We start from the raw sequence: 18821 nt of genomic DNA, 5'->3' as shown, positions 1-18821 counted from the left end.
ATGCACAATCTGTTCAATCCAGACTGTCACTTTCATCATTCTCAAACACTTTGACTTGCAGAGTACCCATCCAAGTACTCTACTAAAATCTTCAAAATCCGTTCATGGGTTCTTCAATTTACATTATTTTATAACATGGGTCTCCTTCATTTCATGCGATTTAACCATAAAATTTCAATCTTTTTGTCTTTTATCATATAAACATGGACAGAAAAATCCTCTTTTCCCCATTTGAAAATACTTATTTTTTCAATCAGCCACCACCACCACCACCACTTCCGCGGCCGTTTCAAGCCACCAGCTCAAATTTTAACAACAATGTGAGTCCAAGTGTTTTGTTAATCATCATAATTCTTGCCATTATTTTCTTCATTGCTGGATTACTTCATCTTCTTATTAGATTTCTTGTAAGACCATCTAATAGAGACCCTGATGAATTTGATAATGTGTCTGCCCTTCAAGGTCAATTACAACAACTATTCACCCTTCATGATTCTGGTGTTGACCAATCTTTTATTGACTCACTTCCTATTTTCACTTACAAACCAATAATTGGTGCTAAAAACCCCTTTGATTGTGCTGTTTGTTTATGTGAATTTGAAAGTGATGATAGTCTTAGGTTATTGCCTAAATGTAGTCATGCTTTTCATATGAATTGTATTGACACGTGGCTTTTGTCTCATTCTACTTGCCCTCTTTGTAGAAATAATTTGCTTTTTGATTACTCCCCAAACACTTGTTGTTCACCATTTGTGCTTGTTCTTGAATCTGATGAGAGCTCTACAGAGATTGTGAATGAGCCCATTATGCAAAGGGCGAATTCTCATATTAGTATTGATGAGGAGTCCGAATTTAGTAATCCGAATTCGGGCCAAAACGAGGTTAAGGAAGGGGAAAATAAAGAAAAAGTAGTCACGATTAAACTTGGGAAGTTTAAAAATGTGGATGGTGGTAATACTTGTGAAAATGTTGATGAAAAGAATAAAATTGATGGTAGGAGGTGTTTTTCAATGGGTTCATTTGAGTATGTGATGGATGATAATTCATCTTTACAAGTACCAATTAGGACTCAAATCAAGAAACAATCTTATAAAAAGTCAAACATCCCAATTACACCTGGTCATAGGCTTGCGATGTCGGAATGTGGTGGCGATTCTAGACGATCTTTTAAAGGTATTGAAGCTTTAACAAACGTTGGCCGCAGTTTGAGGAGGGAGAGTTTTTCGGTGTCCAAGATTTGGCTTAGAGGGAAGAAAGAAAAGCCTAATCCAACAGTGGCGGCAGCCGCCGTTGAGCCGCCATCGACCACGGGGATGTTCTCCTTACAGTTTTTACTTCGCCAGAATGTAAACCCAGATGAATCCAAGTCATATGAGGTGGGATGTGATGATCAAGAAATACAGATTTGTCACAATGTTGATACACAACTTGCAGTAGCTGCAAATCAACAAACTTTTGCAAAAAAGAGTCTGTCTTGGATTATGGGTGGACACAAAAACAAGGTGGTTCATTCAAATCTGTCCACAAATGTTTGATTTTGTTTGCCTCAAAATATGTTGGTATCATACTATCATTCTGTTTAGAGAATTTAAGGTATTTGTTGAAGATTTATATGAGTACAAAGGGGATTAAAGATTGATCCAATTAGAGAAGTAATCTCAATTCAAAGTGTGTGCATTTTGTTTTGTTCAACTCTTGTTTGATTCTTAGCAGCTGTTAAGTTCAAAAGCCTTCAAGGCCATTATTTATTATTTACTTGTTATTAATCTTTTGTAACTACGTAGTATAGTATTTCTCTTTTGACATAATAACCACAAATCATTTTTCAAAAAGATGGTTTTAATTTTCAAAAGTAGGCAGTTAGCCTCATATGAATCCTTACAGTTTTTACTTCGCCAGAATGTAAACCCAGATGAATCCAAGTCATATGAGGTGGGATGCGATGATCAAGAAATACAGATTTGTTGTTAAAATACAATGCAAATTTAGAATAATATGGATTTAGTAAATGTATATGGGTAAAATATCTAGATATTAATATGTATAAGAAAATATCTAGATATTAGAATATGAGAGAAAAATCTAGAAATTGAAATGTAAAAGAAAAATCTAGATATTTGTAGGTTGTAGAAATATCTAGATATTTATATATCCATGGAAATATCTAGGTTCTAGAATGTTCCATGGAGTAGTATAAATATGGGAGGAGATTTCATTTGTGTTGTGTGAAGTTGTGAGAGTGAAATAAGAAGTGAGTTGTGAAGAAGAGAAGAAGAGTGTGAGTTAGCGAAAGTAGAAAAGATAAAGCTTGCAAGTAATATTGTAATTGTAATTTAATATAAGTGTTTTTGTTAAGTTTCCCGATCAAGCCTTAGTTTGTGTTTAAGTTCTTAGTGCACTTTTGTTGTTCTTATTATATGGTCGGCTCTGCCGCCTAAGTAATACATGGTCGGTTATACCGCCTAAAGATATATGGTCGACACTGTCGCCTAAGTACATTGTGCACTAAGGATTTATAAAATTAAAGGCTAACCAACGTCAAAGTGTTGGTGTAGTGAGTCTAGTATAGTCTAGATCCTCTATAGTGGTGTGTTGGGCTCGTCGAAGCTTCCAACAATTGGTATCAGAGCGGGTCGTTCGGGACCATTTCTAGTGGAGGAAATCGGTAAACGTTGGACGTTTACATCGGCTTGTTTTCACCAAGGCTCTAAGGAAGATTCTGTCGGAGCACAGTTAGGAACTGTGAAAGCTCATCGGTCAGGGACCAAGCTTATTGGACGTTGGACGTCATGATGGCAGATCTTGCAAGTACGAGCAGTGGAATCAAGAGTCTCAATAACCACAACTATGGTTATTGGCGGACTTGCATAGAATCCTACCTACAAGGACAGGATTTATGGGAAATAGTTGCTGGCAGTGACACAACGCCTCCACCGAAAGAAAATGCCGAAGCCTTGAGAAAATGGAACATCAAGGCCGGGAAGGCTTTATTTCTATTGAAGACTACAATCGAGAAGGATCTATTGGAGCACATCCGTGACGAGAAAACACCAAAGGCAGCTTGGGAAACTTTTGAAAAATTGTTTTCAAAGAAGAATGAAGCACGCCTCCAGCTCTTGGAAAATGAGCTCGCGGGTATCTCACAAGGAAGTCTGTCTATTTCTCAGTATTTCACCAAGGTGAAATCTATTTGTCGTGAGATATCTCAACTTGCTCCTGAAGAGAAAGTGAGTGATGCAAGGATGAAGAGAATTATCATCCACGGCTTAAGATCCGAGTATAATGGATTTATAGCCGCTGTGAGAGGATGGTCTACTCAACCATCATTAATAGAGCTGGAGAATCTATTGGCTAATCAAGAGGCATTAGTCAAGCAGATGAATGAAGTAACCATAAAAGACGGAGAAGATGCACTTTTCACCAATAAGAAGAAAGCAACATCTCGAAGACAAGAGGCGATTAAAGAAAGTCAGACATATGGATGGAAGAGCCACCCAAAGTCAAAAGGCAACGCTTCAGGGGGAGCTCGGGGAGCTCAACAAGGAGGAAGAGATCATCGCCAACAACATAGAGAAAATGATAAGAGAAAGAATGGTGAATGCTTCAATTGTGGCAAGAAGGGTCATTTTGCTCGAGATTGTAAATTCCCCAAAAGGCGAACTTTTGAAGGAAATGTGGCCACCGCAAGAGATGAGAAGAAAGAGGTCACATTCGAAGCATCCATTAATGAGAAAACTTGGGATGCAGAAGCTGAACTCTCTGTTGAAGCTGACATAGATGATCAAGCTCTTACAACAACTTTAAAGTCAAAAATAAACTACAAAGATGATTGGATCATTGATTCTGGGTGCTCAAATCATATGACCAATGATGGGACGAAGCTGCAAGAAATGGAGGATTACAAAGGAAAGAGAGTCGTGTTGACAGCCAACAATTCAAGGTTGTCTATTTCTCACATTGGAAAGACAATAATTCCAAGTGAAGGCGACTCTCATAAGCTCCAACTCGAGAAGGTGTATCTTGTCCCTGGCCTAAAGAAGAATTTACTGTCAGTACCACAATTAACAGCAGAAGGGAACTATGTGCTCTTTGGACCAGAAGATGTGTCCGTATTCAAGAGAGTGAAGGTGGTTGGCAATCCAATTATGCAAGGAAGAAGAATAGAGTCGGTCTATGTACTATCTGCTGAAACAGCATATGTGGATAAGACTCGAAAAAATGAGACGGCTGATCTTTGGCATGAACGTCTTTGGCATGTGGGCTACAACAAGTTAAAGGAGATGATGGTGAAACACGTAGTAAATGGGCTTCCTCGAATTGATATCCGAATAGATACAATATGTGCTGGATGTCAATTTGGCAAAGCTCACCAATTGCCATTCAAGGAGTCACAACATCAGTCCAAGACACCACTAGAGCTCATACACTCAGACGTCTTTGGCCCAGTAAAACAAACATCACTTGGAGGCATGAAGTATATGGTGACATTCATTGATGACTTCTCAAGGTATGTGTGGGTTTACTTCATGAAGGAGAAGTCGGAGACTTTTCTAAAGTTTAAAGAGTTCAAGAACAAGGTAGAAAGTGAGCTCAATACTAAGATCCGGTGCTTACGCACAGATAATGGAAGAGAATATTTATCAACCGAGTTCAATATATATCTTGAGAAGCACAAGATCAGAAGGCAATTAACTTGCCCCAATACTCCACAACAGAATGGAGTGGCTGAACGCAAGAATCGTCACCTTGCCGAAACTTGTCGAAGTATGCTTCATGGTAAGAATGTACCAGGCAGATTTTGGGCCGAATGTATGAGGACGGCATCGTACGTGATTAACAGACTCCCACAAACAAAGTTGGGGTATATTTCACCTTATGAAAAATTATGGAAGATCAAGCCAACCGTCAACCATCTCAAGGTTTTTGGATGTGTATGTTATGTCTTCGTACCAGATCATCTACGAAGCAAATTTGATAAGAAGGCAATTCGGTGCATTTTTGTCGGTTATGATGAATCAAGAAAAGGATGGAGATGTTGTGATCCAAATACCGGAAAGTGCCATACTTCAAGAAATGTGGTATTTGATGAAGCGTCTTCATGGTGGTCACCTCAAAAGATAGAGCTTCCAGAATCTCATGGATTAGAAGAAGGTCCAGAAGAAAAAGAAGAACCTAAAGAGCAGATATCGGATCCAATTAAAGAAGGAGATGGATCGTACTCTAAGGAAACGAGTCCATGGAAAACTGGGGTACATCAATCTACATCCGAAGAGGTTCGTCCAAGCCAAATGGATGCCGAGGAGCATGTGCAAGAATTACGGAGATCAACAAGGCCGAGGCAACCTAATCCGAGGTATGCCAATGCTGCTCATGTGGATGAATCAATACCTATTGAGCCTTCCACTTATGAAGAAGCAGCACAAAGTCAAGAATGGAAGAAAGCGATGGAAGAAGAAATTAATGCACTAAAAGAAAACCAGACATGGAGTTTAGTTCCAAAGCCAAAAGATGTAAAACCAATATCTTGTAAATGGGTTTACAAGGTGAAGACTCGATCAGATGGCTCCATTGAAAGGTATAAAGCTCGACTTGTTGCTAGAGGTTTTTCTCAACAATATGGGCTGGATTATGAAGAAACGTTTAGTCCAGTGGCGAAGATCACAACAATTCGAGCTCTACTAGCTTTAGCCGCTATCAAATCTTGGAAGTTGTGGCAGATGGATGTCAAGAACGCTTTCTTACATGGAGAACTTGACAAAGACATTTATATGGAGCAACCAAGAGGCTTTGAGAACAAGTTCCATCCTGACCATGTCTGCAAATTAAAGAAAGCACTATACGGCTTGAAGCAGGCTCCAAGAGCTTGGTACGGGAAGATTGGCGAGTTTTTAGTAAAAAGTGGTTTCACAGTTGCTCCTTCAGATTCTAGTTTATTTGTGAAACAAGATCAAGGAAAACTAGCCATAGTGCTAGTATATGTGGATGACTTAATCATCACGGGAGATCACTATGAGGAGATTCAAAGAACAAGAGAGAATCTGTCTATCAGATTTCATATGAAGGAGCTTGGAGAACTCAAACATTTTCTTGGACTCGAAATAGAGCAGAAAAGAGAAGGATTATTTCTGGGACAACAGAAATATGCGCGAGATCTTTTACAAAAGTACGGAATGCTTAATTGCAAACCTATCTCAACTCCGATGGATCCGAATACAAAACTACGAGCAGATGAAGGAAAAAGTCTTCAAGATGTTACCATGTATCGAAAGATGGTCGGAAGTCTTATTTATCTCACACTAAGCCGGCCAGACATATCTTATGCAGTTGGAGTGGTTAGTCGATACATGAGCAATCCGAAGAAGCCTCACCTTGATGTTGTACGACGCATCTTAAGGTATGTTAAAGGCACTATTAACTTTGGCATTTTGTACAAGAAAACAAAAGAATGTCACGTGACTGGATATTATGACGCCGATTACGCTGGAGACTATGATACACGACGGTCAACAACTGGATACATGTTTAGTCTTGGATCAGGAGTAATATCATGGTGCAGCAAGAGACAACCAACAGTATCCTTGTCAAGCACTGAAGCAGAATATCGATCGGCATCGTCAGCAACACAAGAAATTACATGGTTGAAACAACTAATGGAAGATCTTCATCAATCAACAGACTATCAAGTAGAGCTTTTCTGCGATAACCTATCAGCTATACGTCTAGCAGAGAATCCAGTCTTTCACGCAAGAACAAAACATATAGAAGTACACTATCACTATGTTCGCGAGAAGGTCCTTGAAGGGGAGATCAAGATGGTGCCAACAAAGACAGATGAACAGGTAGCAGATATATTCACCAAGAGCCTAAGTAAACTGAAGTTTACAAAATTCAGAGAAGCACTTGGAATGGTCTGCAAGACATCGTTGGAAGAAAATTTGCATTGAGGGGGAGTGTTAAAATACAATGCAAATTTAGAATAATATGGATTTAGTAAATGTATATGGGTAAAATATCTAGATATTAATATGTATAAGAAAATATCTAGATATTAGAATATGAGAGAAAAATCTAGAAATTGAAATGTAAAAGAAAAATCTAGATATTTGTGGGTTGTAGAAATATCTAGATATTTATATATCCATGGAAATATCTAGGTTCTAGAATGTTCCATGGATTAGTATAAATATTGGAGGAGATTTCATTTGTGTTGTGTAAAGTTGTGAGAGTGAAATAAGAAGTGAGTTGTGAAGAAGAGAAGAAGAGTGTGAGTTAGCGAAAGTAGAGAAGATAAAGCTTGTAAGTAATATTGTAATTGTAATTTAATATAAGTGTTTTTGTTAAGTTTCCCGATCAAGCCTTAGTTTGTGTTTAAGTTCTTAGTGCACTTTTGTTGTTCTTATTATATGGTCGGCTCTGCCGCCTAAGTAATACATGGTCGGTTATACCGCCTAAAGATATATGGTCGACACTGTCGCCTAAGTACATTGTGCACTAAGGATTTATAAAATTAAAGGCTAACCAACGTCAAAGTGTTGGTGTAGTGAGTCTAGTATAGTCTAGATCCTCTATAGTGGTGTGTTGGGCTCGTCGAAGCTTCCAACATTTGTCACAATGTTGATACACAGCTAGCAGTAGCTGCAAATCAACAATCTTTTGCAAAAAGGAGTCTGTTTTGGATTATGGGTAGACACAAAAACAAGGTGGTTCATTCAAATCTGTCCACAAATGTTTGATTTTGTTTGTCTCAAAATATGTTGGTATCATACTATCATTCTGTTTAGAGAATTTAAGGTATTTGTAGAAGATTTATATGAGTACAAAGGGGATTTAAGATTGATCCAATTAGAGAAGTAGTCTCAATTCAAAGTGTGTGCATTTTGTTTTGTTCAACTCTTGTTTGATTCTTAGCAGCTGTTAAGTTTCAAAAGCCTTCAAGGCCATTATTTATTATTTACTTGTTATTAATCTTTTGTAACTACACCACAAATCATTTTTCAAAAAGATGGTTTTCATTTTCAAAAGTAGGCAGTTAGCCTCATATGAATACTTGGGCATTATTAGGTTATTATTTTGGCTTCTGTTTTAGATAATAGGTTTGATCCTTGACTTTTGTGACTACAAAAAAAAAATGACAGCTGTGGGATTTGAACCCATGCCCTTTCGGACCAGAGCCTAAATCTGGCGCCTTAGACCACTCGGCCAAACTGTCTTATATGATCATTTTGATGATTAGTTATCAAGTTTTCCTTTACCCGTGAGAGCAATTATTACCCGGCATATCCCGGAAGTATCCGTGACCGTTTCCTAAACCTTCCCTGAACACCTCAAGATTTGAACGCGGAGTTTTTTTTAGTTATATTTCAATTTCTATATATTTGTTTGTTATTATTATAATGGATAATGGATAATGATAATAACAAGCTTGTGGTCAACCGCGCTTCGCTGCGGTGGAAGAGTGGTTGATCTTGTAAGTATTGATGTTCGTTATGTGCTAGTCAACCGCGCTTCGTTGCGGTGGAAAAGCGGTTGACCTTGTAAGTATTGATGTTCGTTATGTGCTAATAATAAGTAGCAGTATATGATAAGGGTTAGTGCGCTTTATTGGGCAAAAATTAATGTATTTTGTAAATCATGTGGTTCAACATTGTTGTGAGATCATTATCATATTATCGATATTTATTTTCGGTAAAAAAACATCTATTAAATAATTTTTAAAAAATGTCAAGAAGTACCTAAAAAAATTAAAAGTTCTTTATTTAAATCAATAACATAACATGTTTAAATATAAGAGAATATGTTTTTATTTTTGAATATAAAACAACGTCTTTTATTTGAAATTATTCCAAGTGATTACGGATTTTTGTGACTACTATTTTACATGTATAATATATACTCCCCTCCATATTAATATTTCAGTATTTCATTTTGGTATATATATATATATATATATATATATATATATATATATATATATAATGAAGTAAAGTTCTATTATGTCCTTAATGTATGTAGACAGGATTAAAAGAGAAATAAAAAGTAAGGATACAACTGAAAAGTAAACAGAAAGTATAATACTTTTATGACATTTTCTTAAACTGTGTGTTTTTTGTCTGTAGACTATTAATATGAAATGAAGAGAGTATTATATAATATATAATATAATGAGTTAATTACACCGATGGTCCTTATGATCTTGGTCAAACTACGTCACTGGTCCCTAACTCTTAAAAATTATATGCTTCGTCTCTGTGGTTTTAAGTCCAAACAGCGGTGGTCTCTGTGGTCTTGGTTAATTTACGCCGCTAGTCCTAACTCTTAAAAATTATATGTTGCGTCCCTGTGATTTTAAATCTAAACGGAGGTGGTCCCTGTAGTTTTAAGTCCAAACCATCTACCCTTAATTCACTAGTCAATTCATAATCTTCACTCTTTATCGAGTCATATCAACTCAGTTTTTAGTTTATTTATTTATTTTACTCTTATTTGTTTAATTATAAATAAATAAATAGCTTTACTTAAGTAAAATAAAAAAATAATTAATATTAGCAAAAACTTAAATTTGTGAATTATTTAACTCGATTAAAAATATAAATTATGTAACTCAACAAAAGTGGAAAAAAATTAATAGTTAGCACACTTGGATGATAAAATAGTTATTTTGAAACAAATTTAAAGGTCAAAATGAATAATTATTCTAGGACAATTTCACACACTAAATTGATATTAGAAGAAAAAGGAAAAAAGGATAAACAATTATAACTTAATAAAAATTGAAAACACTTGGTTCATGAATTGATGTTAGAATAAAACATAAAGAAAGTAATAATACTAATTATTATAATTATAATTACAAATATAGTTAATAACTAAAATAAAGAGAAAAGTGTCAGATTAATAATAACTTGAGTGTAGTTGACGATAGAGGGGTATATATTGTGCCTTATTTAAACTCTTTCTAAAAAAAGGACCACCGACGTTTGGACTTAAAACCACAGAGATGCAACATATAATTTTTGAGTGTTAGGGACAAGCGACGTAATTTAACCAAAATTACAGGGACCACCGCCGTTTGGACTTAAAATCACATGGACGAAGCATATAATTTTTAAGAGTTAAGGACCAACGACGTAATTTGACTAAGATCACAGGAACCATCGGTGTAATTAACTCTAATATAATATATATATAGAGAGTAATATATTAAATTTTAAATATATTTTGTGTAGTGACCCGAACTTTTCCATGTTTATATATATTAATTGAGATTGATATTTACATGATTAAATGTTTCCAACATGTTAAGCAATCAAACTTGTTAAGACTTGATTAATTGAAATATGTTTCATATAGACAAATGACCACCCAAGTTGACCGGCGATTCACGAACGTTAAAACTTGTAAAAACGACATGACGATATATATATGGATATACATATGGTTAACATGAGATTATGATAAGTAAGTATCTCCATAAGTATATTAACAATGAGGTATATACATATAAACAAGACTACTAACTTAAGGATTTCGAAACGAGACATATATGTAACGATTATAGTTGTAACGACATTTAAATGTATATATATCATATTAAGATATATTAATATATCATAATATCATGATAATATAATAATTTAACATCTCATTAGATATAATAAACAATGGGTTAACAACATTAATTGAGATCGTTAACTTAAAGGTTTCAAAACAACACTTACATGTAACGACTAACGATGACTTAACGACTCAGTTAAAATGTATATACATGTAGTGTATTTAGATGTATTAAAATACTTTTGGAAGACTTCAAGACATATATCAAAACACTCATACTTAACAAAAATGGTTACAGTTACTTTCCCATTCTTTTCTTTCATCAAGAATTCTAGTCGTATTCTTACCCGTATTATACACAGCTTCAAAACATACTTACTATGGGTATATACCAAGAGGAACTAGCATGGGATTCCACTCTTGATTATGTCATGTATGACTAATCAATTTTAACTTCTACCATGAGCTAGTCAACTAACTAGAACTCCTTTTAACCCCACTCACCACTCACCAATTACCACTCATCATTTACTCCATTTCACTTCCAATTCTCTTTCTAATTCTCTCTCAACACACACACACTATTATGAACGTATTTTTCTAGTAGTTAATCATCATCTTCATCAAAAATCACTTCAAGAATCAAGCTATAATCATCATAGGAAGAACACTTCAAGAACACTTCAAAAATCCCTTCAAGTTTACTAATTTACTTCCAAGCTTTCTAATCCATTCCAAGTAATCATCTAAGATCAAGAAACCTTTGTTATATACAGTAGGTTATCTTTCTTATTCAAGGTAATATTCATATTCAAACTTTGATTCAATTTCTATAACTATAAACTATCTTAATTCGAGTAAAAATCTTACTTGAACTTGTTTTTGTGTCATGATCCTACTTCAAGAACTTTCAAGCCATCCAAGATCCTTTGAAGCTAGATCATTTCTTGTCACTTCCAGTAGGTTTACCTACTAAACTTGAGGTAGTAATGATGTTCATAACATCATTCGATTCATATATATAAAACTATCTTATTCGAAGGTTTAAACTCGTAATCACTAGAACATAGTTTAGTTAATTCTAAACTTGTTCGCAAACAAAAGTTAATCCTTCTAACTTGACTTTTAAAATTAACTACACACATTTTCTATATCTATATGATATGCTAACTTAATGATTTAAAACCTGAAAACACGAAAAACACCGTAAAACCGGATTTACGCCGTCGTAGTAACACCGCGGGCTGTTTTGGGTTAGTTAATTAAAAACTATGATAAACTTTGATTTAGAAGTTGTTATTCTGAGAAAATGATTTTTATTATGAACATGAAACTATATCCAAAAATTATGGTTAAACTCAAAGTGGAAGTATGTTTTCTAAAATGGTCATCTAGACGTCGTTCTTTCGACTGAAATGACTACCTTTACAAAAACGACTTGTAACTTATTTTTCCAACTATAAACCTATACTTTTTCTGTTTAGATTCATAAAATAGAGTTCAATATAAAACCATAGCAATTTGATTCACTCAAAACGGATTTAAAATGAAGAAGTTATGGGTAAAACAAGATTGGATAATTTTTCTCATTTTAGCTACGTGAAAATTGGTAACAAATCTATTCCAACCATAACTTAATCAACTTGTATTGTATATTATGTAATCTTGAGATACCATAGACACGTATACAATGTTTCGACCTATCATGTCGACACATCTATATATATTTCGGAACAACCATAGACACTCTATATGTGAATGTTGGAGTTAGCTATACAGGGTTGAGGTTGATTCCAAAATATATATAGTTTGAATTGTGATCAATACTGAGATACGTATACACTGGGTCGTGGATTGATTCAAGATAATATTTATCAATTTATTTCTGTACATCTAACTGTGGACAACTAGTTGTAGGTTACTAACGAGGACAGCTGACTTAATAAACTTAAAACATCAAAATATATTAAAAGTGTTGTAAATATATTTTGAACATACTTTAATATATATGTATATATTGTTATAGGTTCGTGAATCAACAGTGGCCAAGTCTTACTTCTCGACGAAGTAAAAATCTGTGAAAGTGAGTTATAGTCTCACTTTTAAAATCTAATATTTTTGGGATGAGAATACATGCAGGTTTTATAAATGATTTACAAAATAGACACAAGTACGTGAAACTACATTCTATGGTTGAATTATCAAAATCGAATATGCCCCTTTTTATTAAGTCTGGTAATCTAAGAATTAGGGAACAGACATCCTAATTGACGCGAATCTTAAAGATAGATCTATTGGGCCTAACAAACCCCATCCAAAGTACCGGATACTTTAGTACTTCGAAATTTATATCATATCCGAAGGGTGTCCCGGAATAATGGGGATATTCTTATATATGCATCTTGTTAATGTCGGTTACCAGGTGTTCACCATATGAATGATTTTTATCTCTATGTATGGGATGTGTATTGAAATATGAAATCTTGTGGTCTATTATTATGATTTGATATATATAGGTTAAACCTATAACTCACCAACATTTTTGTTGACGTTTTAAGCATGTTTATTCTCAGGTGATTATTAAGAGCTTCCGCTGTCGCATACTTAAATAAGGACGAGATTTGGAGTCCATGCTTGTATGATATTGTGTAAAAACTGCATTCAAGAAACTTATTTTGTTGTAACATATTTGTATTGTAAACCATTATGTAATGGTCGTGTGTAAACATGATATTTTAGATTATCATTATTTGATAATCTACGTAAAGCTTTTTAAACCTTTATTTATGAAATAAAGGTTATGGTTTGTTTTAAAAATGAATGCAGTCTTTGAAAAACGTTTGATATAGAGGTCAAAACCTCGCAACGAAATCAATTAATATGGAACGTTTTTAATCAATAAGAACGGGACATTTCAGTTGGTATCAGAGCGTTGGTCTTAGAGAACCAGAATTTTGCATTAGTGTATCTTATCGAGTTTGTTAGGATGCATTAGTGAGTCTGGACTTCGACCGTGTTTACTTGAAAAATGATTGCTTAACAAATTTTGTTGGAAACTATATATTTTTAACATGTGAATATTATGTGATATATTAATCTCTTAACGTGTTTGATATTATGTGATATATGTCTACCTCTAGAACAAGTCCCATTGACTCACCTAATAATAATGAAGAGTCAAATGTAAATTGGAATGATTCGTGGACTGATTCACAAGTTCCCGAAGAGGAACCGGAAGAAGAGTCGGAACCAGAAGAAGAATCGGAACCGGAAGAAGAATCGGAACCGGATGAAGAAATAGAACCGGTGGGGGAAATAATAAAACGGTTAAGTAAAAGAAAATCCTCAACCAACCGACCAAGGTTAATTATGGTCAATGGTGTTTCCGCTAAGGAAGCAAAATATTGGGAGGATTACCAATTTTCCGATGAATCGGTTTCTGACGAGAATTTCGATGATGTTATAGAAATTACCCCAACTGAATTTAAAAAGGCAAAAGAAAATAATAAGGGAAAGGGCATAAAAATAGAGAAATCTAATTCCAACCCCGATGAACTTTATATGTATCGTCAACCCCCGAAGTCCTTAAGTTGTAACAATGACCCGGGAACCTCTAAACCACCAGGTTTTTCTAAACCAATGTGGAAAACGACGGCTCGTATTAGGGGAACATCATATATCCCCAGAAACTTGGCAAAACGAACCAAAACCGAAGAAGAAGAAACAAGCGAGTCGGAATAAGATAGTTGTATTCGTGTGGTGTAATATATGTAATATAGTGTGCTTATGCTTTATGATATATGTAAAAATTGCTTGTATTAATAAGTATTTTTTTTATGAATCTAACTCTTGTCTATTTTACAGTATAAAAACACAAAATGGATAGACAACCCAATATTTTAAGAGACCTACCCGGAGACATGATTGATGAAATCTTGTCTAGAGTCGGTCAGAATTCTTCGGCACAACTATTTAAGGCGAGATCAGTTTGTAAGACATTCGAAGAACGTTACAAGAATGCCTTGGTTTATAAAAGGCTTTCGTTCGAAAGATGGGGATATCACATTGGGAAATCCATAAGTTACGATGTGTTTACTTTGACGCATATATTGCGGGGAACCCAAATGCTATTTTACGCAATGGGTTAAGAAATTATTTTGACTCAATATATCCGAATATTGGACTTCGTGATTTAGAAAAAGCGGCTAACATGCAACATAAAGAAGCATGTTATGCTTACGGATTAGTAATGTTCGCTTCTCACCAAAGTGAGAACAAGAACATCGGGCTACAACTATTAAACAAAACGTTCCCACAAGTGACGGAGTCGGTAATTAGGGTAAGAAATGAGGTTTTTAGATTGTTACGGGACTGTTGGACATTACGTAACCCTCGTCCCTTTGACGACGTTACAACATGCTGTCTTATCAACGGCCATAACGGTTATGTTCCACAAGACCAAGGATGGGAAGTAGTCCTAGTAAAACCAGAATGCATGACTTGTTTCTGGACGTATGAATTACGTGTCTTTATTGCCTTTGCTGAACGACTTGTGTACTAGCTAGAATTATCTTCACAACTATCTTGTATCAAAGCTATTGTGTGCTATATTTCATGCTTTATGTAAAATAAGCGGTATTGTAAGTTTGTAAAATATTATATAAAAGTTTGAACGCGAAATATTATTATAATCAATTTTTCATATAGAATTGTAGTAGTTGAATTGTATATTAGCTACTAAGTATGAACTTAACGGGTAGGTACTACCCGAATTTAAACTTATAAAACGCTAATATGAAGAAAAAGCTTTTATAAATGAGTTCATATTATGCTACGAAATACTATTAACTACTCTTAATATTCTGTATGATTAACTTGTTCCATTTGACTATTTTGAAGGAAATGGCACCGACTACTCGACACACCGTGAATATGAATGAAGAGGAATTCCGTACTTTTCTAGCTTCAAACATAGCCGCAGTACAGGCTGCGCTACATACCAACAATAACCTTGGATCTAGTAGTACAGGAAATCGTGTAGGATGCACCTACAAAGAATTCACTGCCTGCAAACCTTTGGAATTTGATGGAACCGAAGGACCGATCAGATTGAAACGGTGGACCGAGAAGGTCGAATCGGTGTTTGCCATAAGTAAGGGTACTGAAGAGGACAAAGTAAAGTATGCTACGCATACCTTCACAGGTTCTGCGTTAACATGGTGGAATACCTATCTAGAGTAAGTGGGACAAGACGATGCGTACGCACTACCATGGTCAGCATTCAAGCACTTGATGAACGAGAAGTACCGTCCCAGAACCGAGGTCAATAAGCTCAAGACAGAACTTAGAGGGTTGCGAACCCAAGGATTTGATATTACCACGTACGAAAGACGATTCACAGAATTGTGCCTATTGTGTCCGGGAGCATTCGAAGATGAGGAAGAGAAGATCGACGCGTTTGTGAAAGGATTACCGGAAAGAATCCAAGAAGATATAAGTTCACACGAGCCCGCCTCCATACAACAGGCATGTAGAATGGCTCACAAACTAGTGAACCAGATTGAAGAAAGAATTAAAGAACAGACTGCTGAAGAGGCCAATGTGAAGCAAGTCAAAAGAAAGTGGGAGGAAAACGGTGATAAGAATCACCAATACAACAACAACAGCAATTACAACAATAATCGCAACAATTATCCCAACAATCGCAACATCAATCGCAACTACAACAAACGGCCCAACAACAACAACAACAACAACAACAGCAACTACAACAATCATCCCAACAACAATAATAACCGCAACAACAACAACAATCAGAAGCAGCTATGCCAAAGGTGTGAAAAGTATCACTCGGGGTTCTGCACCAAATTTTGCAACAAGTGTAAAAGAAATGGTCATAGCGCGACGAAGTGTGAGGTCTACGGACCAGGGGTTAATAGAACGAAAGGAACAAATGGTGTCAAAACGAGTAATGGCGGAGCAAGTAGTGTCGGAGCAAGTTATGCCAATGTAGTTTGTTATAAATGTGGAAAACCAGGCCACATTATTAGAAATTGCCCGAACCAGGAGAACACGAATGGACAAGGCCGCGGAAGAGTTTTCAATATTAATGCGGCAGAGGCACAGGAAGACCCGGAGCTTGTTACGGGTACGTTTCTTATTGACAATAAATCTGCTTACGTTTTATTTGATTCGGGTGCGGATAGAAGCTATATGAGTAAAGATTTTTGTGCTAAATTAAGTTGTCCATTGACGCCTTTGGATAGTAAATTTTTACTCGAATTAGCAAATGGTAAATTAATTTCAGCAGATAATATATGTCGGAATCGAGAAATTAAACTGGTTAGCGAAACATTTAAGATTGACTTGATACCAGTAGAGTTAGGGAGTTTTGATGTGATAATAGGTATGGACTGGTTGAAAGAAGTGAAAGCAGAGATCGTTTGTTACAAAAATGCAATTCGCATTATACGAGAAAAAGGAAAACCCTTAATGGTGTATGGAGAAAAGGGCAACACGAAGCTACATCTTATTAGTAATTTGAAGGCACAAAAACTAATAAGAAAAGGTTGCTATGCTGTTCTAGCACACGTCGAGAAAGTACAAACTGAAGAAAAGAGCATCAATGATGTTCCCGTCGCAAAAGAATTTCCCGATGTATTTCCGAAAGAATTACCGGGATTACCCCCACATCGATCCGTTGAATTTCAAATAGATCTTGTACCAGGAGCTGCACCAATAGCTCGTGCTCCTTACAGACTCGCACCCAGCGAGATGAAAGAACTGCAAAGCCAATTACAAGAACTTTTAGAGCGTGGTTTCATTCGACCAAGCACATCACCGTGGGGAGCTCCTGTTTTGTTTGTCAAGAAGAAATATGGTACATTCAGGTTGTGTATCGACTACCGAGAGTTGAACAAACTTACCATCAAGAACCGCTACCCACTACCGAGAATCGACGACTTATTTGATCAACTACAAGGCTCGTCTGTTTATTCAAAGATTGACTTACGTTCCGGGTATCATCAAATGCGGGTGAAAGAAGATGATATTCCAAAGACTGCTTTCAGAACACATTACGGTCATTACGAGTTTATGGTCATGCCATTTGGTTTAACTAATGCACCAGCTGTGTTCATGGACCTTATGAACCGAGTGTGTGGACCATACCTTGACAAGTTTGTCATTGTTTTCATTAATGACATACTTATTTACTCAAAGAATGACCAAGAACACGGTGAACATTTGAGAAAGGTGTTAGAAGTATTGAGGAAGGAAGAATTGTACGCTAAGTTTTCAAATTGTGCATTTTGGTTGGAAGAAGTTCAATTCCTCGGTCACATAGTGAACAAAGAAGGTATTAAGGTGGATCCGGCAAAGATAGAAACTGTTGAAAAGTGGGAAACCCCGAAAACTCCGAAACACATACGCCAGTTTTTAGGACTAGCTGGTTACTACAGAAGGTTCATCCAAGACTTTTCCAGAATAGCAAAACCCTTGACTGCATTAACGCATAAAGGGAAGAAATTTGAATGGAATGATGAACAAGAGAAAGCGTTTCAGTTATTGAAGAAAAAGCTAACTACGGCACCTATATTGTCATTGCCTGAAGGGAATGATGATTTTGTGATTTATTGTGACACATCAAAGCAAGGTCTCGGTTGTGTATTAATGCAACGAACGAAGGTGATTGCTTATGCGTCTAGACAATTGAAGATTCACGAGCAAAATTATACGACGCATGATTTGGAATTAGGCGCGGTTGTTTTTGCATTAAAGACTTGGAGGCACTACTTATATGGGATCAAAAGTATTATATATACCGACCACAAAAGTCTTCAACACATATTTAATCAGAAACAACTGAATATGAGGCAGCGTAGGTGGATTGAATTGTTGAATGATTACGACTTTGAGATTCGTTACCACCCGGGGAAGGCAAATGTGGTAGCCGATGCTTTGAGCAGGAAGGACAGAGAACCCATTCGAGTAAAATCTATGAATATAATGATTCATAATAACCTTACTACTCAAATAAAGGAGGCGCAACAAGGAGTTTTAATAGAAGGAAATTTAAAGGATGAAATACCCAAAGGATCGAAGCAGCATCTTAATATTCGGGAAGACGGAACCCGGTATAGGGCTGAAAGAATTTGGGTACTAAAATTTGGAGATATGAGAGAAATGGTACTTAGAGAAGCTCATAAAACCAGATACTCAATACATCCTGGAACGGGGAAGATGTACAAGGATCTCAAGAAACATTT

At 35.8% G+C, this 18821-nt stretch overlaps 1 protein-coding gene and 1 non-coding gene across 2 annotated transcripts; one reads left to right on the top strand and one right to left on the bottom strand.

Annotated features, from left to right (window-relative positions):
* The first annotated feature begins 203 nt into the window (after positions 1–203).
* LOC139852867 (RING-H2 finger protein ATL13-like) lies at positions 204–1600 on the top strand. The gene has a single exon (XM_071842208.1). The coding sequence runs from the start codon at positions 204–206 to the stop codon at positions 1533–1535; it is 1332 nt and encodes a 443-aa protein (XP_071698309.1). The 3' UTR covers positions 1536–1600.
* Positions 1601–8129: 6529 nt separating this feature from the next.
* On the bottom strand, positions 8130–8209 carry TRNAL-UAG (transfer RNA leucine (anticodon UAG)). The gene has a single exon. It is a non-coding gene; the product is annotated as a tRNA-Leu (tRNA).
* Positions 8210–18821: the final 10612 nt, after the last annotated feature.

This window comes from Rutidosis leptorrhynchoides, chromosome 6 (assembly GCF_046630445.1).
Source record: "Rutidosis leptorrhynchoides isolate AG116_Rl617_1_P2 chromosome 6, CSIRO_AGI_Rlap_v1, whole genome shotgun sequence".
NCBI lineage: Eukaryota > Viridiplantae > Streptophyta > Magnoliopsida > Asterales > Asteraceae > Rutidosis > Rutidosis leptorrhynchoides.
Note: the sequence above shows the minus strand (reverse complement) of the source record. Positions and strands in the feature narration are given on the sequence as shown.